The sequence below is a fragment of the Conger conger genome, chromosome 8, assembly GCF_963514075.1.
Source record: "Conger conger chromosome 8, fConCon1.1, whole genome shotgun sequence".
Taxonomy (NCBI): Eukaryota; Metazoa; Chordata; class Actinopteri; order Anguilliformes; family Congridae; genus Conger; species Conger conger.
The window spans coordinates 2017273-2039114 of NC_083767.1; the positions used below are offsets into that span (position 1 = coordinate 2017273).

Consider the following 21842-nt stretch of genomic DNA (forward strand, 5'->3'; position numbering starts at 1 on the left):
TCATTCTGTGAGCTGTTCACTCTCTAACTCTCATCATTCTGTGAGCTGTTCACTCTCTAACTCGCATCCTTCTGTGAACTGTTCTCTCTCTAACTCTCATCGGTCTGTGAGCTGTTCTCTCTAACTCATCCTTCTGTGAGCTGTTCGCTCTCTAACTCATCATTCTGTGAGCTGGTCTCTCCAACTCTCATCCTTCTGTGAGCTGTTCTCTCTACCTCTTATCATTCTGTGAGCTGTTTACTCTCTAACTCTCATCCTTCTGTGAACTGTTCTCTCTCTAACTCTCATCGTTCTGTGAGCTGTTCTCTCTCTAACTCTCATCGTTCTGAGCTGTTCTCTCCAACTCTCATCGTTCTGTGAGCTGTTCTCTCTAACTCTCATCCTTCTGTGAACTGTTCTCTCTCTAACTCTCATCGTTCTGTGAGCTGTTCTCTCTCTAACTCATCCTTCTGTGAACTGCTCTCTCTAACTCTCATTGTTCTGTGAGCTCTTCTCTCTCCAACTCATCCTTCTGTGAACTGTTCTCTCTAACTCTAATTGTTCTGTGAGCTGTTCTCTCTAACTCTCATCCTTCTGTGAGCTGTTCTCTCTAACTCTCATCGTTCTAAGCTGTTCTCTCCAATTCTCATTGTTCTGTGAGCTGTTCTCTCTAACTCTCATCGTTCTGTGAGCTGTTCTCTAACTCCCATCGTTCTGTGAGCTGTTCTCTAACTCCCATCGTTCTGTGAGCTGTTCTCTAACTCCCATCATTCTGTGAGCTGTTCTCTAACTCCCATCATTCTGTGAGCTGTTCTCTAACTCCCATCATTCTGTGAGCTGTTCTCTAACTCCCATCATTCTGTGAGCTGTTCTCTAACTCCCATCATTCTGTGAGCTGTTCTCTAACTCCCATCATTCTGTGAGCTGTTCTCTAACTCCCATCATTCTGTGAGCTGTTCTCTAACTCCCATCATTCTGTGAGCTGTTCTCTTAACTCCATCATTCTGTGAGCTGTTCTCTAACTCTCATCATTCTGTGAGCTGTTCTCTAACTCCCATCATTCTGTGAGCTGTTCTCTAACTCCCTCCCAGGGTGCCCTGCTCCGTCTGTCCCCGCTCCGTCCCTCTGTCTGTCTGCGGTCACTTGCAGGTGAACACCTCAGTCCTCTCGCTGCAGGAGTTGCAGCGGACGAAGCAGCACCACTGGAACTTGCAGTTGCACTGCCACACGCGTGTGTACTGGTGTGTGTTGTAGCCGCGGCCGCAGCAGAGGAGCTGGCAGCCGTCGGGGTGGGGGGAGGTGCGGTTGCAGACGCGGCCCTGCGTGCCCAGGCTGCCCGTGACCCCGTCCTGCTCGCAGTAGCTCGGTGAGCGCTCGATGTACACCAGGTCGGTGTCGGCTGGCTTGCGGTAGCTCTGGGCCTTCTTCACGCGCAGGAAGGTGGGCTGCCTCAGCCACCCGGCCCGCACCGCCTCCACCTGCACCGCCCGCTCGTACCGCCCCCGCAGCGCCCAGCCCACCTCGCGGAACTGCGGCAGCGTGGTCCAGCACGTCCGCGTGGTGCAGGAGCCCGACACGCCATGACACTTACACTCCAGCTTCATCTGCTCCTCCAGGACCTATCAGAGCGCAGGGGCGGGTCAGAGCCCAGCCACGTTAACAATATACCATTCCTCATTTCATAATAACCACGATAACAACAACACCAGGAGGAGCAATAATAATAATAATAATAATAATAATAATAATAACCAAAAGATGCCACTGAACACAGTTTAGTCTTGAAGAATACAGAATTACAGAATTACAGAATTACAGAATTGAGTTCACTTCTGTTGTTGGGATGCTTTCAGTGCCCCACAGCAATAGAGACCTTTAGGATCAAATGCCATGAAATCATTCTGGGAAAAATGTGGCACAGTATTTCTCTTGTATTCTCTAAATATTTCATAATGTAAATGCTGCAATATTGACATTCATTGATAGAAAAACGCTGAAGAGAAAAAGCCAAAATCAAGCTGTCTTCTGATTTTCAGGGTCCCTGCAAACAAATAAGAATTAAAAAGGAAGTATGACTCAAAGGACTGAATGCTTTTACATTTAAAACCTTTTATAATGCGGGATATAACATTCTGAATCTGCTGTACTGTGTGCTGTGATCCTGCTCAAAGTCTGCTCTCTCTGCTAGAAAGCACAGTGCAATCTGCTCAAAACCACTTGTGTATTTTAATGGGTTGTCTGACCTTTGAAACAGTTGGCAAACTTGAACATCCAATTCATTGGCTGAAATACTATCTATTACACTCAAATGAGAAAACCCCATTTTCTATTCTGACATGAACGCTGATGCCAGATATATGTCAAATATAAGGGAAAAATGCAACTCTCTAATTCCCTTTACCTTCCAAAACAGCACTTCTAATGTCTGAAAAAATAAATGCAGATCTCGTATGACCGTGCGGTTATGTGGAGAGTCCTGTTGCACAGGACTATGAAGCATTGACATCCGGGTCATTGTGCATTTTGGGGAAAGGTGTTAAAAAACCCAAAACTTGGCTGATACTTGTGAGGGACATTTTTAAATCCAGAAAGCATAATAGTTATTAGAGAAGAACCATAATGAACTTCATGGCAACTTGGTTCTTATATTATTAAAATTAGAGAATTATTATTAGAAAATTATTAATTAGGTTGTCTCACCCTCATAATGTTCAGATCTGATACGTAATCATGTGTGGATGTGTGGCACACATGCAGGACTTCCTTTAGAAGAATAAACCTAGATTCAATCAACATTCGTTTTTTGTTTAGAGATGTGTGCAGAAGATTGTCTTCCCCACAGACACAGTGTGGAGAGTTCTATCGTAAGTCCACTGAGCTGACTGTTTGTGGGGAGAAGAGACACCTGGGAGCCAGCTAAGAGCAGACCCTGGGGCCTCTGACAGAGCTGCAGTAGAGTGTGTGTGGTTCTCTGTGTGTGAGGTTCTATGTGTGCGCGGTTCTGTGTGTGTGAGGTTCTATGTGTGTGAGGTTCTGTGTGTGTGAGGTTCTGTGTGTGCGGTTCTGTGTGAGTGAGGTTCTCTGTGTGTGCGGTTCTGTGTGAGTGAGGTTCTATGTATGTGTGCGCGGTTCTGTGTGTGTGAGGTTCTATGTGTGTGAGGTTCTGTGTGTGTGAGGTTCTATGTGTGTGAGGTTCTGTGTGTGCGGTTCTGTGTGAGTGAGGTTCTCTGTGTGTGCGGTTCTGTGTGAGTGAGGTTCTATGTGTGTGTGTGAGGTTCTATGTGTGTGAGGTTCTGGGTGTGTGCGGTTCTGTGTGTGTGAGGTTCTATGTGTGTGAGGTTCTGTGTGAGTGAGGTTCTGTGTGTGTGCGGTTCTGTGTGAGTGAGTTTCTATATGTGTGTGGTTCTGTGTGTGTGAGGTTCTATCTGTGTGAGTTTCTGTGTGTGTGCAGTTCTGTGTGTGTGGTTCTATGTGTGTGAGGTTCTGTGTGAGTGAGGTTCTGTGTGTGAGGTTCTGTGTGTGTGCGGTTGTGTGTGTGAGGTTCTGTGTGTGTGAGGCTCTATGTGTGTGATGTTCTGTGGGTGTGCGGTTCTGTGTGAGTGAGGTTCTCTGTGTGTGCGGTTCTGTGTGAGTGAGGTTCTATGTGTGTGTGAGGTTATGTGTGTGAGGTTCTATGTGTGTGAGGTTCTGTGTGTGAGGTTCTGGGTGTGTGCGGTTCTGTGTGTGTGAGGTTCTGTGTGTGAGGTTCTATGTGTGTGAGGTTCTGTGTGAGTGAGGTTCTGTGTGTGTGCAGTTCTGTGTGAGTGAGTTTCTATGTGTGTGTTTCTGTGTGTGTGAGGTTCTATCTGTGTGAGTTTCTGTGTGTGTGCAGTTCTGTGTGTGTGGTTCTATGTGTGTTCTGTGTGAGTGAGGTTCTGTGTGTGAGGTTCTATGTGTGTGAGGTTCTGTGTGTGAGGTTGTGTGTGAGGTTCATTGTGTGTGAGGTTCTGTGTGTGTGCGGTTCTGTGTGAATGAGTTTCTATATGTGTGTGGTTCTGTGTGTGTGTAGTTTTGTGTGTGGGGTTCTATGTGTGTGAGGTTCTGGGTGTGAGGTTCTGTGTGTGTGAGGTTCTGTGTGAGTGAGGTTCTATCTGTGTGAGGTTCTGTGTGTGTGCAGTTCTGTGTGTGTGGTTCTATCTGTGTGAGGTTCTGTGTGTGTGCGGTTGTGTGTGAGGTTCTGTGTGTGCAGTTCAGGCTCGTGTGTGCCGTTATGTGTGAGTGAGGTTCTATGTGTGTGCGTTTCTGTGTGTGTGAGGTTCTGTGTGTGTGAGGTTCTATGTGTGTGAGGTTCTGTGTGTGTGTGGTTCAGGCTTGTGTGTGTGGTTCGGGCTCATGTGTAGGTTCTGCAGTACACGTCGGCAGGTCCAGTGTAACAGGGTGTGTTCCTGCCCTTTCCTAGGTCCAGGGAACCGGGACGAACAATATGATTTCAGCGCTTGCATTAAATTCATAAATCTGTCAGCAAAAAAAAAGGTTTCTCCCTTGTTTTATCTGGCAGCAGGCATGCCAGTCATGGTTTCTTAGAAAAACTTTCTCAGAGTAATTGTTTAATCCACTCAAAACATCGCATACGGTACATGTGAAAAAAGGACATTGTCTTTAGCCTGTAATTCTCTCACTCGACAAACATCCCTAGGGATTTGTTAGGAAGGGATATTAAAATGGAGAAGAAGATTTGATTTGCGAGCCGTTGTGGGTGTAGTTTGAGAAAAGAGTCCCAAAAATACATGGAACAGGCTGAAGTTTTGTCTCAAATGAAATCCACTGAGTTTTTGGGTGGCGTTTATGAGGAGAAAAAGACAGTGGGAAAACGATCCTGAAGACTCTGTACTCTGCAGGAGACGTGAGTACCAATCGGCAGAAATGTATTCCCTTCCATGTAATAAAAGTCAGAGTCTGTTATGGGGATGCTGGTGTGGACACTATGCTAATGGCGCTCCGGGTATTGATCAAACTGAACGCTTCTGATCAAACTGAGCGCTTCTGATCAAACTGAATGTTTCTGATCAAACTGAACGCTTCTGAACAAACTGAACGCTTCTGACCAAACTGAACGCTTCTGACCAAACTGAACGCTTCTGATCAAACTGAACGCTTCTGAACAAACTGAACGCTTCTGACCAAACTGAACGCCTCTGATCAAACTGAACGCTTCTGATCAAACTGAACGCCTGTCGTTTCCTCCGCAGGTGCTGGATGAAATGGCTTCAGTATCAGACAAACCTCAAGTAACAAAACACAAGTATGGCAAACAAAGAACCTTGATTTTGAACTGCTTATGTAAATAAACAATCAAATAATGTTTTTATTTAACGAAATAGATGCACTTTAGCATAAAGAATAAGAGTCCCATTGGTCGGCGTAGTTTTCAGTCTGTTGCGGTTACCTTTCGTCCTGCCTCATTGTTATGCAGGTTCATCAGCCGCCGGGCGTTTTTTTTGATCTCGCGGGCGTCAACGAACCTTCGCGAGATCTGGAGGCCGTACTGGAGGTCCGCGGAGCAGCCCCCCCACCTCCAGCCGCCCTCCCGCGTGTACACGCCCTGCTGCTCCCGCTCACACCCACAGCCACTCAGCGCCCCCCGGCTGCACCACGCTGTCACTGCGTGGGCCACGCCCGCCGCCGTGATGGCATAGGTGAACGCCGCCTCCCGGCTACCTGTGAGGGAGAGAGAGAGAGAGGGAGAGAGGGAGGGAGAGAGGGAGAGAGGGAGGGGGAGGGGGGGAGAGAGAGAGAGAGAGAGAGGGAGAGAGAGAGAGAGAGAGAGGGAGGGAGAGAGAGAGAGAGGGAGGGAGAGAGAGAGGGGGAGGGAGGGAGAGAGAGAGGGGGAGGGAGGGAGAGAGAGAGGGGGAGGGAGAGAGAGAGAGAGGGAGGGAGAGAGAGAGAGAGGGAGGGAGAGAGAGAGGGGGAGGGAGGGAGAGAGAGAGGGGGAGGGAGGGCGAGAGAGAGAGAGAGGGGGAGGGAGGGAGGGGGAGAGGGGGGAGGGAGAGAGAGAGAGAGAGAGAGAGGTCATTAGAACTTGGAATGCCACCTTCTAGAGGTGTGGTACTTGGGACACCTGGAACTTTCATTTTACTGTGAGGAAAACACAAAAGACTGGTGTAGGACAGAATGACCGCCTGGACTGACAGTGGTGGACAGAAGAGCTCCCACCAAAATATTATGACTTTTCAGATCAAATGATTATATTCTTCTTATATTAATCTGTGGTTCCTGGGCAGTGAATAGCACAATACTCTCACAGAGGAACGTTATTTTAGCCCGAGTCTGAAGACGCTCTTTTGGCTGGAGCTACTGCAGGTGCTGTCCAAAGTGCTGAACCTCCTCTCAGCCCCTCACGAGCTGGCCATGTCCGGAGGCTACAGCCACAGAAGACCAAATCAGTGAAAAATGCAGTCTAATAAATACTTAATAAAGCGCTCAGTGAGTGTAGATACATGTGACAGACAGACAAGCACATATATGTACACACAGACACAAACACAGACACATGTACACACAGACACAAACACAGACACAGACACATGTACACACAAACACAGACACATGTACACACAGACACAAACACAGACACAGACACATGTACACACAGACACAGACACATGTATACACAGACACAAACACATGTATACACAGAGAGCAGGGCAATTGAGCAGCAGACAGACAGATGGGTGGATAACTTGGGGGTGGAAAGCCCTTACTTTTCAGTGGCAGGATTGTGTTTTGTGGAACTTGGTTTTTGATTTGCACTTGATTATATTCATATTTTCCAAAGCAGAGGTTTTCTCTCTGTTGCGCATTCAGGTTTTGCAGCACCATGAACATCTATGGGTCAGTGAGCCCTTTGAGCCACTGCTTCCATTCCAAGTCCAAAACTCCTTTTTAGTTCCGAGATTTTCCTTTCAAATAATTCCAGCTTATTCATGCATTCATCTGGCTTTGAAAGAATGACTCCACATTTATAATTAGGGGATTAAAACATTTGCCAGAATTCTGACCAGAATAGAGATGTAAAACCTCAGATACATGTTCCACATGTTTCAGCCACTCAGCACATAACTCTGCTGCATATCCATGGAATGTCTTTCAGGAGTTCCAGGGATCCTGTTTTTCAGAATTCCCCAGGAATCCCTGCTGCTCTGTGAAAGATGCAGGTGTGCATGGAAATCTGATGGATTTCAGCGTCTGTGAAGGATGTGTGCAGCCAGGTAAGTACATGACTGTGGCCTAGTGGCTAAGGTACATGACTGTGGCCTAGTGGCTAAGGTACATGACTGTGGCCTAGTGGCTAAGGTACATGACTGTAGCCTAGTGGCTAAGTTAAATGACTGTAGCCTAGTGGTTAAGGTACATGACTGTGGCCTAGTGGCTAAGGTACATGACTGTAGCCTAGTGGCTAAGTTAAGTGACTGTAGCCTAGTGGCTAAGGTACATGACTGTGGCCTAGTGGCTAAGGTACATGACTGTGGCCTAGTGGTTAAGGTACATGACTGTAGCCTAGTGGCTAAGGTACATGACTGTAGCCTAGTGGCTAAGGTACATGACTGTGGCCTAGTGGCTAAGGTACATGACTGTAGCCTAGTGGCTAAGGTACATGACTGTAGCCTAGTGGCTAAGGTACATGACTGTGGCCTAGTGGCTAAGGTACATGACTGTAGCCTAGTGGCTAAGGTACATGACTGTAGCCTAGTGGCTAAGTTAAGTGACTGTAGCCTAGTGGTTAAGGTACATGACTGTAGCCTAGTGGCTAAGGTACATGACTGTGGCCTAGTGGCTAAGGTACATGACTGTAGCCTAGTGGCTAAGTTAAGTGACTGTAGCCTAGTGGCTAAGGTACATGACTGTGGCCTAGTGGCTAAGGTACATGACTGTGGCCTAGTGGTTAAGGTACATGACTGTAGCCTAGTGGCTAAGGTACATGACTGTAGCCTAGTGGCTAAGGTACATGACTGTGGCCTAGTGGCTAAGGTACATGACTGTAGCCTAGTGGCTAAGGTACATGACTGTAGCCTAGTGGCTAAGGTACATGACTGTGGCCTAGTGGCTAAGGTACATGACTGTAGCCTAGTGGCTAAGGTACATGACTGTAGCCTAGTGGCTAAGTTAAGTGACTGTAGCCTAGTGGCTAAGGTACGTGACTGTGGCCTAGTGGCTAAGGTACATGACTGTGGCCTAGTGGCTAAGGTACATGACTGTGGCCTAGTGGTTAAGGTACATGACTGTAGCCTAGTGGCTAAGGTACATGACTGTGGCCTAGTGGCTAAGGTACATGACTGTGGCCTAGTGGCTAAGGTACACAACTGTGGCCTAGTGGCTAAGGTACATGACTGTGGCCTGGGAGGTTGATGGTTCAAGCCCCAGTGTAGCCTGTACGGCCCTTAACCCCACATTGTTCCGGGGAGTATTGTCCCCTGCTTAGTCATCAGTCTGTTTCTGTCATCTGTAAGTAAGTTGGGATGCTATCATGGTTCAATAGATACAGAAAAGCATGCAGGACTTGTACAGTATAGTTAAGGCTCATAATTTTCATAATGCTCAGAGTTTTTTTATTTAAAAAATCCAGGAATTGTTTTGGTTTTATTTTTAATTTTAAAAAGCAGGTGAAAATTAGATGACAAATGTGACATAAAAAAATGGGTGGAAATGAGGTTATAATAATGCACCATTGTCCATTCTTTTCACCATAGGTGCTGCGAATGGAACATTGATGGAAGGTTTATGCAGGTAAGTTTTGAGCCGTATGCCGTTGGATTCCTTCAATCGAGTTCAAAGCCCATTGACGCCAATTTCTGCCATATTGGATTTTCCGCCAAATTGGATTTTCTTTGAACCTCTAAATAACAACTTCAGTTGTTATTTAGACTAAATGTGAGAATAGGGAAGAAATGTAATCTAAGTGACTTTTGCCGTGGAATGATTGTTGGTGCCAGACAGGGTGGTTTGAGTATCACAGAAACTGCTGATCTCCTGGGATTTTTACACGCAACAGTCTCTAGAGTTTGCAGAAAATTGTGTGAAAAACACAAAAGATCCAGTGAGCAGCAGTTCTGCGGGTAAAAACGCCTTGTTAATGAGAGGTGAGAGGGCCACACTGGCCAGAGCTGACAGGAAGGTGACATTAACCACACATTACAATAGTGGTATGCAGAAGGGCATCTCTGAACACACAACGCATCAAACCTCTAAGTGGATAGGATACAGCAGCAGAAGACCAATTAGTCTAATAAATACCAAATAAAGTGCTCACTGGGTGTGTTCACGCACTCATTATAATATGGCACAGCGTGTCTATGGGAAAGCCAAAATGACCCCCATCAGGCCCTGCTCCTGATACAGACCAGCTAGAATGGAGGGTAGGAAATGCAGAGTACAGTTTTCTCTGAGAAATAAACAGAGAGAACCACAGCGTGCCAAATTCCTTGGCCTCACAGACATCCGATACGCTGGAATGTAATTGACTAAACGTGCAAACATAAGCCCTGTTGCTGTTCACACTGTGTTCTGGGCACGGGGCTGCCTGTCCTCATCAGGCTGTGTAAACACTGACCCTGCGATCAGAAACAGACATTCACACTGACCCTGCGATCAGAAACAGACATTCACACTGACCCTGCGATCAGAAACAGACATTCACACTGACCCTGCGATCAGAAACAGACATTCACACTGACCCTGCGATCAGAAACAGACATTCACACTGACCCTGCGATCAGAAACAGACATTCACACTGACCCTGCGATCAGAAACAGACATTCACACTGACCCTGCGATCAGAAACAGACATTGACACTGACCCTGCGATCAGAAACAGACATTCACACTGACCCTGCGATCAGAAACAGACATTCACACTGACCCTGCGATCAGAAACAGACATTCACACTGACCCTGCGATCAGAAACAGACATTCACACTGACCCTGCGATCAGAAACAGACATTCACACTGACCCTGCGATCAGAAACAGACATTCACACTGACCCTGCGATCAGAAATAGACATTCACCCTGACCCTGCGATCAGAAACAGACATTCACACTGACCCTGCGATCAGAAACAGACATTCACACTGACCCTGCGATCAGAAACAGACATTCACACTGACCCTGCGATCAGAAACAGACATTCACACTGACCCTGCGATCAGAAACAGACATTCACACTGACCCTGCGATCAGAAACAGACATTCACACTGACCCTGCGATCAGAAACAGACATTCACACTGACCCTGCGATCAGAAACAGACATTGACACTGACCCTGCGATCAGAAACAGACATTCACACTGACCCTGCGATCAGAAACAGACATTCACACTGACCCTGCGATCAGAAACAGACATTCACACTGACCCTGCGATCAGAAACAGACATTCACACTGACCCTGCGATCAGAAACAGACATTCACACTGACCCTGCGATCAGAAACAGACATTCACACTGACCCTGCGATCAGAAATAGACATTCACCCTGACCCTGCGATCAGAAACAGACATTCACACTGACCCTGCGATCAAAAACAGACATTCACACTGACCCTGCGATCAGAAACAGACATTCACACTGACCCTGCGATCAGAAACAGACATTCACACTGACCCTGCGATCAGAAACAGACATTCACACTGACCCTGCGATCAGAAACAGACATTCACACTGACCCTGCGATCAGAAACAGACATTCACACTGACCCTGCGATCAGAAACAGACATTCACACTGACCCTGCGATCAGAAACAGACATTCACACTGACCCTGCGATCAGAAACAGACATTCACACTGACCCTGCGATCAGAAACAGACATTCACACTGACCCTGCGATCAGAAACAGACATTGACACTGACCCTGCGATCAGAAACAGACATTCACACTGACCCTGCGATCAGAAATAGACATTCACCCCAGACCTAAACAGTTTTCTGACTGCAGAATTTAAAATGCAATACCAATTTTTTTTGTGGATTTCATTGACAGGCGGAGAAATGCCCATTACTACGGCCTTCAGTGTGCAGTGCATGTAACTGAAGATATTGTTGTATATTGGCATGCCATTTTACAATCATTACATTACACTTGGCAGAATAAATGATCGGTGCTTCTGGTTTCCTGGCCAGCCACAGGGTGCTCTGATCTCAGGCCCTCGCTAATTTTCACTGACCGACCTCTACTGACACAACACCAACACTGACACAACACCATCACCATCACCAACACCACACAACACCATCACCACACCAACACCACCACCACACCAACACCATCACGAACACCATTACCACACTAACACCAACACCAAAACCACACCAACTTCACACCAACATCAACACCACACCACACCAACACCAACACCACACAAACACCACCACACCAACACCAACACCCACACCTGCACCAACACCAAGTGCAGGATATAATCGTGCCCATGAAAAGCACTTTGAGATTCTCCACTGTGCCGAGAAAGGTCTACTGTATGTTTGTACGTATTCTTTTACTACTTCTCCCTCAGTGCTTATTTTAATTCCAGGTGTACTGTACGTACCTGTGTGAAGTGATCCTAAAGCACCTGTATGGGTTCTGCATTCTTATCCTTTGTGTCTGAAATGATACTCAAACTAAAACAGCTGCAAGATTTAAGTAGCTAATTACACGTCTTTGATCTGCGTTGTACAATTATTAGTCTGCAGTGTTATCCACTTCATGACTTGGCACATTGCGTCAGTTTTTCACACATGACTGAGCTGCACCAGTCGCACACCTGTCTGAAACACACACCTGCCAAAAAGACACCCGACCCCCCCGTCCCCCCCCACCAGCCCTCAGCCCCCCCCCCCCACCCCCTTTCATGGCTCCCTTTGTGCAGCCCAGCTTCAGTGCAAAACTGCAGTTTTCTGCTCAATGGAAAAAATGTTGAGCGATATTTGAAACCACGGTAAAGAAGCTTTGATCTGTTGCTCCTGCAGTCTGTCACACATGACACCCATCAATCAAGGGCCCTGCAATGCCCTGGAATGTTCTTTTAGGAAATGTTTTTATTTTCACAATATTCACATTAAAGTGGCACAAATTACTGATATTTTCAGAAACAAACGCTGTCCCTCAAATCAGGATTCTGTAACACACAATAACCTGACTGCTGAATGGTACTCAACTGAAATAAATGCAGGGAGAGATGGAGGGAAAGAGAGAGAGGGAGAGATGGAGGGATGGAGGGAGAGAGGCAGACATCGAGGAAGGGTGAGAGAGAGAGGCAGTGCGCTTCTCTGATCTTTGAGGCTTAATGTCAGGCGTCTTACTGGTCTGAGAGGCTAACTGCCTGTCTGTAGCCTCAGGGCCAGTGTGTGAGAGGCTAACTACCTGTCTGTAGCCTCAGGGTCAGTGTCTGAGAGGCTAACTGCCTGTCTGTAGCCTCAGGGTCAGTGTGTGAGAGGCTAACTACCTGTCTGTAGCCTCAGGGTCAGTGTCTGAGAGGCTAACTGCCTGTCTGTAGCCTCAGGGCCAGTGTGTGAGAGGCTAACTGCCTGTCTGTAGCCTCAGGGTCAGTGTCTGAGAGGCTAACTGCCTGTCTGTAGCCTCAGGGTCAGTGTCTGAGAGGCTAACTGCCTGTCTGTAGCCTCAGGGTCAGTGTCTGAGACGCTAACTGCCTGTCTGTAGCCTCAGGGTCAGTGTGTGAGAGGCTAACTGCCTGTCTGTAGCCTCAGGGTCAGTGTCTGAGAGGCTAACTGCCTGTCTGTAGCCTCAGGGTCAGTGTCTGAGAGGCTAACTGCCTGTCTGTAGCCTCAGGGTCAGTGTCTGAGAGGCTAACTGCCTGTCTGTAGCCTCAGGGTCAGTGTGTGAGAGGCTAACTACCTGTCTGTAGCCTCAGGGTCAGTGTCTGAGAGGCTAACTACCTGTCTGTAGCCTCAGGGTCAGTGTCTGAGAGGCTAACTACCTGTCTGTAGCCTCAGGGTCAGTGTGTGAGGGGCTAACTGCCTGTCTGTAGCCTCAGGGTCAGTGTGTGAGAGGCTAACTGCCTGTCTGTAGCCTCAGGGTCAGTGTCTGAGAGGCTAACTACCTGTCTGTTGCCTCAGGGTCAGTGTGTGAGAGGCTAACTGCCTGTCTGTGGAAGTTTTCCTTTCCTGAGAGTAACAGGAACATTTGTGACAAAAGTGAGTTTAATGACATCCCATTTTTCTGTAGAATTCCCAGTCTGGAAGCTCATAGCTGAGAGTAGAGTAGACAAGCATCGATAAGCTCACACTCTCATCCAAACCCACAACAGGTTTTCATTTCTTTAGAAATTTAGTGTTTCAGAGAATTAAGAGGTGTAAATTAGGATCTAAAGAGCAAACCTCCTTTATATTGTAAGGAATTACAAAACTATAGTAATCTGCAACATGTAATATGTGGATTAACAACAAAAACTTCCAAAGAACCTTTGAGGGAACACAGCAAAATGTTCAGTGTTAATTGAACTCTCACAGAGTAACTGTGAGTCCAATAGATAAGTTAATACTGAACGTGTTTCTGTTGTATATTGGCATGCCATTTTACAATCATTACATTACACTTGGCAGAATAAATGATCTGTGCTTCTGGTTGCCAGCCACAGGGTGCTCTGATCTCAGGCCCTCGCTAATTTTCACTGACCGACCTCTACTGACACAACACCAACACTGACACAACACCAACACCACCACCAACACCACACCAACAACACCACCACACCAACACCATCACCAACACCACACAACACCATCACCACACCAACACCACCACCACCACCACACCAACACCATCACCAACACCACACAACACCATCACCACACCAACACCACCACCACCACCACACCAACACCACCACACCAACACCACCACACCAACACCATCACCAACACCATTACCACACTAACACCAACACCAAAACCACACCAACTTCACACCAACATCAACACCATCACCACACCAACACCACACCAACACCAACACCACACAAACACCACCACACCAACACCAACACCCACGCCTGCACCAACACCAAGTGCAGGATATAATCGTGCCCATGAAAAGCACTTTGAGACCCCTCATCCTGACCCTAACTACTAACCTTTAAGGTTCTGTTCCACTAAATAAAATCTCATTTTCAGTCAAATTTACCTTTTTCTGCTGCATATCATCCCTCTGCAATTCAACTTTCAGGATAATACCACCTTTTGAATGATTACGCCATGTGTATGGTGAAATTTGTATAATTATTTACCATTTCTGTCTTTGGAGTCGATTTTCTCAGAACCATTTTTCTCAGTGCATAGTCATCCTATCATCATGAAACTTGGCAAACCGGTACTCCATATCCAGAGAGTGTTTTGAGCCAATAATTTTGAAATGATCTGGAAGACCAAAGATGGGTTTTCAGTGGAACATACCCTTAACCCCTAACACTAACTCAAACTGTAGTTTTTTCTCCTCCAAAAATCTCTAGCACTTATTATGAATTATTATTGTAAATGTAATTATTGTCGGAATAGAGGAGAATGTGCAGCCCGAGGCGAGCCACCATGAGCGGGGGGTTCTGACTGACCGACTCGGAGCTCCTGGCCGAACACGGTCCGCTCCCCCAGGGCCGAACAGTTCCAGCGGCTGTGGCGGAACTGGTACTGGCACTCGTTGACGCCCAGCTGGGCGCCCTCGCCGATCACGATGATGGCGTCCGGCCGGCTGTGGCAGATGGCTCGCTGCCGGGGGGCCAGCCCGGGGATCTTGTTGCAGATGATGTTGGTCCCCAGGGCCACCACTGAGGACAACGCCCTGCAGGGGGCGCCAGAGACACCGGGTCAGAGAGAGGGAGTCAGAGAGAGAGGGGGTCAGAGAGACGGGGCCAGAGAGAGGGGGTCAGGGCTGGGGGAGTCAGAGAGAGGGGGTCAGAGAGAGAGGGGGTCAGAGAGAGAGGGGGTCAGAGAGACGGGGCCAGAGAGAGGGGGTCAGGGCTGGGGGAGTCAGAGAGAGGGGGTCAGAGAGAGGGGGTCAGGGCTGGGGGAGTCAGAGAGAGGGGGTCAGAGAGAGAGGGGGTCAGAGAGAGAGGGGGTCAGAGAGACGGGGCCAGAGAGAGGGGGTCAGGGCTGGGGGAGTCAGAGAGAGGGGGTCAGAGAGAGGGGGTCAGGGCTGGGGGAGTCAGAGAGAGGGGGTCAGAGAGAGGGGGTCAGGGCTGGGGGAGTCAGAGAGAGGGGGTCAGAGAGAGGGGGTCAGGGCTGGGGGAGTCAGAGAGAGGGGGTCAGAGAGAGGGGGTCAGGGCTGGGGGAGTCAGAGAGAGGGGGTCAGGGCTGGGGGAGTCAGAGAGAGGGGGTCAGGGCTGGGGGAGTCAGAGAGAGGGGGTCAGAGAGAGGGGGTCAGAGAGAGAGGGGGTCAGGGCTGGGGGAGTCAGAGAGAGGGGGTCAGAGAGAGGGGGTCAGGGCTGGGGGAGTCAGAGAGAGGGGGTCAGAGAGAGGGGGTCAGGGCTGAGGGAGCCGGGGGGGCGGGGGGGGTGCGGTGGGGGGTCACAGCTACAGATACTCTTCAGTCCCCAACCCTGGGTCTGCTGGGGTCCCCAGCCCTGGTCCTGGAGAGCCACAGGGTCTGCTGGGGCCCCCAGCCCCGGTCCTGGAGAGCCACAGGGTCTGCTGGTTTTTATGATTTCATGGCAATCAATTGGTCTGTTAAAGCAGCAGGTTACTCACCTGACCTGGTTTCTTGATTTTAAGGAGCAAACGGAATCGAGCAGACACCACCATGGCTGGCAGCAGTTAAGAGTGAGGGGGAGGAGGAGGAATGTGTGTCGTAGCATTAGAGGATATTGATTGGAGGGGAACGGATGATTGACAGATATATCTAATCAACACTGTTGGTTCCAATTTTCATTTATGTGCCCTGGTCCATGATGACATCATATTACAAGTAAAATGGTTTCCAGGAAGTGGATGAAAAAAAACTTGGTGTGAAAATACACAATTATTATCACAATTAAAATTTTATTAATTTTATGGAATATACTGTATAATTTAAGACATTTGTATGGTTATGAAGAATTGTAGAATTGTGGAAAAAGTTAATTTTGATGTCAGCTTGATTTCAGCTTGTCTTTAAGTTGCAATTTCCAAATTAATCTATAATCAAAGCAATTACCTAATAAATCCATAAAATGGTAAATGGCACATTTATAATGAGCCTTCGTCAGGAGCATTTGGGGGTTTAGGTGTCTTGTTCAGCGACACTTCGACACACCCAGGGTGGCTGTTCGACACAGCCCTCCGACCACCAGACCCAGCTCTTACGGCTTCAGCCAACGTCGCCATGAATGGCACACTCGGTCACTCCAGTAAATTAATCCATAAGTCAACTGATTCATCAATCAATCCACAGTTTACTTGGTCAACCAGTCAATGTAGAAACATAGAAAGTCTTATTCTAGATTCACTATTGTTTGCGAGTCGAATGCCTCCCGGAATGGTTCCAAAGAAGTGTGTTTAAAACCGATTCTGAAAAATGAGTAAAAAAAAAATAATAATAATTCTTTCAGATGGAGCCGTTCTGGTTGGGTTTGGCGAGCAGCAGTGTGGTCAGACACGAACGGTTTGTGATGCGGTCAGACACGAACGGTTTGTGATGCGGTCGGACACGAACGGTTTGTGATGCGGTCAGACACGAACGGTTTGTGATGCGGTCGGACACGAACGGTTTGTGATGCGGTCGGACACGAACGGTTTGTGATGCGGTCGGACACGAACGGTTTGTGATGCGGTCAGACACGAACGGTTTGTGATGCGGTCGGACACGAACGGTTTGTGATGCGGTCGGACACGAACGGTTTGTGATGCAGTCAGAATTATTTCCAGGCACAAATCAAGTGCAGTGCCACAAACAATCATCTTCTTCTCCATTCCTCATGCTTCAGTTCACTTCCAAGGAGTCAAACACAACATGTTTTTCTCATAATTTCACGCGTGTGTGCATGGCACATGTACACATTCAGCAAAAACTGAGCGCATCTTGCCTTGCATCAGGCCTACAGCTGTGCTTTAGTCACTGACCTTCCCATGAGGATTATTACTCAGAGCAGAGGGTTATGCAGAGTTAAACCTGCAGACACTGCGGCCCTCCAGGACTGGAGTTAAACCTGCAGACACTGCGGCCCTCCAGGACTGGAGTTAAACCTGCAGACACTGCAGCCCTCCAGGACTGGAGTTAAACCTGCAGACACTGTGGCCCTCCAGGACTGGAGTTAAACCTGCAGACACCGCAGCCCTCCAGGACTGGAGTTAAACCTGCAGACACTGCGGCCCTCCAGGACTGGAGTTAAACCTGCAGACACTGTGGCCCTCCAGGACTGGAGTTAAATCCCTGCATCTCTGCTCCTGGAGCTCTGCAGATGTATATACAGTCACAATAGGGCCACACTCATCTGGCTTCCCGCAAGCAGCAAGATGCACAGATAACTCCCGATCACCTGGTTTGTTGGATCTGAAAATCTGGTTTCTGGCTGGATTATAGGTCACCCCATGGGTCACAGAGACCACAGCCTGGACCCTTTCCCCAGTCTGGCCTGCGAATCGTATTTAAATGAAAAGGTATATTAAAGATATTCTGATTCAGTGCTCGGCCCATCCAGCCCCAGACGCTTGATTATAAAGCACTTATTATATGGTACCATTATTATATTATTATATGGTACCATTATTATATTATTATATGGTACCATTATTATATTATTATATGGTACCATTATTATATTATTATATGGTACCATTATTATATTATTATATGGTACCATTATTATAAGGAGATAATTTTGAGTTAATAATAAAATTCAATAAATACATTGTATAGGATTTTTCCTAATGAAAATTAGAATGGTCATTTCATTCTTTGAAAAACAGATCTAATATCCATGGTTTTCTACTGACCAATGAAAACATTCCATATAGTGCACAGAACCAAATAGGCCTGGATATATTCAGTTCATAATCAAGTGTAATGTAAAAATGTAAAAGTGTAGTGTTATTCACACAATTATATACAGATTAATAAAATAAATGGCCAAGTAGTTTGGGCTTTGTATTTTAAATTGTAGAGCTTTTATAAAACTTAATAGTGTAATTCAATATTTAGCATGAAAAAGGCTTGTACTGACAAAAATAACAATTTATAATTCAAAATTAACAGCAAACTCTTTCTGTAAGTGTGCACTGGGTTCTTAGCATTGTTAATAATCCAGCAATTATGCAAAGACCGCTCACACACTCACACACACACACACACACTCACACACACACACACACACACACACACACACACTCACACACACACACACACACACACACACACACACACACACACACACACTCACACACACACACACACTCACTCACACACACACTCACTCACTCACTCACACACACACACGCTCACACACTCACTCACACACACACACACTCACACACACACACTCGCTCACACACACACACTCACACACACACACACACTCACTCACTCACACTCACTTTCTCACACACTCACACACACTCACTCGCTCACACACTCACTCACTCACACACACACTCACACACACTCACTCGCTCACACACTCACTCACACACACACACTCGCTCACACACTCACTCACTCACACACACACACACACACACTCACTCGCTCGCTCACACACTCACTCACACACACACTCACACACACACACTCGCTCACACACTCACTCACTCACACACACACTCACACACACACACTCGCTCACACACTCACTCACTCACACACACACACACACACACTCACTCGCCCACACACTCACTCACACTCACTCACTCACTCGCTCACACACACACTCACACACACACACTCGCTCACACACTCACTCACTCACACACACACTCCCATGGCCCCTCTCTGTGTTCTGCAGTGTTCCTCAGACGGGCGCCTGCGTGTGTTCTGCAGTGTTCTCTGAGCAGTTTATATTGACCTAGTCCAGCAGGGACCGCATGCTCTCCATCACAGGCAGAATGACTCCCCCAGAGTGCTCTGCGGTGTGGGGCCGTATCCCATGTTCGATTGGGTGGATCTGTGTGCCAGAGCTGAGTGTGAGGCTGACTGCCATGTGTGCCTCTGCACGAATACATCCACTGAGCTGAAGCCACAGATCACCACGCTGACCAAACTAAACCTGCCTCTGTGTCAAACAGCCCTTCACATTAAATATGTCAAATCAGCGCTCCCAACTCTGCCAACTGGCAGCATCCGGAGAGCAAAAGAGCTTTTCTTTAGTCACACAAACACACACATACCATAGGCCTATAGAGCAAGCGTCCTGAACATCAACACTTCAATGCTCAGTGTTTGCAACTGGAAACACAACATGTATTCATATTCACTGCACTGTCATTATATTGTGTTAATATTTAATTACTAAAATGCTGAGCATTGGTCATTTCCCCAGGCGTGTATAGCATAAACATAGCCTAATATATTTTTTTAAATGCTATCTGCTCCTTACAATGAAATAATTGAAACTGATTCATGTGTCTAGTCCGCTGTCTATTACAGTATACCGCTCCGTGTTCATATAGGCTAATGCATCCAAGAGGGACCAAATGTACTCCGTCATAGTTGGTTTAACAGTTTAATTTAAATATTTGTATGAATGTGACTCTTTGAAGCTTCGCGGGGAGCTTTTGCAAGCTCATTTTAATCGCATTGCTGACAGGCTTTGGCTAAAGGTGAGGGCGATGGCAGCGCTGATTAACCGTCACATTCTGCAGATAAGTCTAACAGTTATTCAGCAACGCCTCGCACTGACGGCGTCCTCCGCGGCCCACCGCGCATGTTCCCCATAATTCAGTGTGAGAAAACACAGAGAACCCCGGACACGGAGCTGGAGAGCCAGAGTGTGGGGAGCCACATCCTGGCTCTTTTATATTTCATGCACATTTGAAACAGCCCCATTCCCTAAAAACGGATCAAATGTACCATAATCCGAATAAAGCATGGTTTAAATTATAAAAACAAACAACGCTGTCGTTTCTACCAAAACTAAACATAATCATGCCCACTTTTTAAAACAAAACTCTTACCCATAAACCACATCTATTTTAGCATGGTGTCTGGATTTAAGCAGAAAGATTAAAGGTATGCTCAGTAATTATTATAAAGGCGAAAATAAACTTTTTGCAGCGACCAGATCCGGACCTAAATTCTGTAACGACGCAATCGCGAGAACTACTGTCAATCAAAGGCAGCAAGCTCGCGCTCATGTTTTATTACCGCGTGGTGACCACAGGTGGCCTTTAAAGGATAATCTCCGGAAGAGGTAGGCATGTGCACATCATCCTCCCTTTAAAAACATAATTTCTTTTCATTTCGCCCGTTCTTTTCTGAACATCTTCATGTGTTATGTCACTACGAGCAGGTTTTTATAGATTTTATATTCTTAGTTAAAAGTAGCCTACTCTGTCAGAGTTGATTTTACACTGTGCAGTCATTTCGGAGTTTTATACAGTCATATTTTATAATCATCTAAGTTTTAGATAATTTCGGAAAATCACTGTATCACATGTATGTGTTTTTCAAACAAAACTATTTCAACAAACCTATTGAAAATGATCCAGACATATCTAAAATGCTTTATAATTATTTCCCAGTCTACAATTATTTATTAGCCTATATTATGTTCTTAAATAGGCTATACACATGTGCCCATAACGCTTAAAATATTGTTGTGGAATGCATTTATCGTGGCGTTTAATCACAACAGCAATTTTTTTAACTCATGGGTTAAAAAAAGAGCAAAACCATTTCTGGGTCAGAGAAAATAACCTCAAAGACACGAATATGTTAATGGGGTGTATGCGTACATGCATTTCTGCTGTACAAAAATTAAGGCGTGAGTTTCCAAGTTCGACCTGCCTCTGTACCGAACTCCGACTGAGAAATAGCCCACAGTCGCCCTAATTAAACTCAAATAAATACTTATTTCAATCAACTAAGTCATATAAATAACTTCTTCAATCAATATGATATAATTCATGATTCATTATCTAGCCTACACACAATCACTGATCATTTCCAAAAAACAAAAAAGAAAAAAAAAATCCAGACATGAAACTTCTTGATGTTTGATCAGTTACACAGTCCAACATGCGCTATGCAAATAAAGAATTAAATAAAGAGCGATAAACGCCATGTAGCCTACTGAATTCTAGTCCCGTACCTATTGCAGTTACAAATGAAAAACAAACACTCAGAAGCAATTAAAATGAAGATCTTAATGAGGTCAACTTACAGGTAGCTGCCGCTAGTGAGGATGAGGAATATCTGCGGGTAGTACACGGAGAGCAGCACGCTGCGGGACGAGAAGATGATCATGGTGACATTGAACAGATAGCCGCTTCCTTTGACCGAGTCCAAAAAAAGAAAGTTGCAGAAAGAAATTAAAAATTAAAATCCTTTTTGCTGTTGCACTTTTTATGTCCTTGCAGTGAGGCAGGGCGCCGCCTTTGTGCGTGTTCAGCGCGATCAGTCCTGCGGCGCTCGCCTCAGCGTGCGTCCTGCCCCGCTGCGAGCGCCCGGGGCCGGGGGCGGGCTGCGGGCTCCCGGTCTAAGGCTGTCATCTCTCCGGCGGACAGGGCTGTCACAGAGTGGATGGTTTAAGGGGTTTTGGATGGCAGAAATGCGCCTTTCTCTTCTGTCCTGCGAGTCTGGTCTGCCATTGGGCAGGGAAACGTTGCAATCCGCCCACTTATGGAACGCGACGGCTCAATCGGGCCACACTCATCTGGCTTCCCGCAACCATTTCTAAACATTTCA

The 21842-nt window shown here is 46.8% G+C and overlaps 1 protein-coding gene across 1 annotated transcript; it reads right to left on the reverse strand.

Annotated features, from left to right (window-relative positions):
- Positions 1-1118: 1118 nt before the first annotated feature.
- On the reverse strand, positions 1119-21401 carry LOC133134810 (protein Wnt-7b-like). Its single transcript, XM_061251242.1, has 4 exons — positions 21319-21401; positions 14581-14807; positions 5405-5676; positions 1119-1598 (listed from the first exon to the last, which is right to left on the reverse strand). The coding sequence occupies exons 1-4, from the start codon at positions 21399-21401 to the stop codon at positions 1119-1121; spliced, it is 1062 nt and encodes a 353-aa protein (XP_061107226.1).
- Positions 21402-21842: the final 441 nt, after the last annotated feature.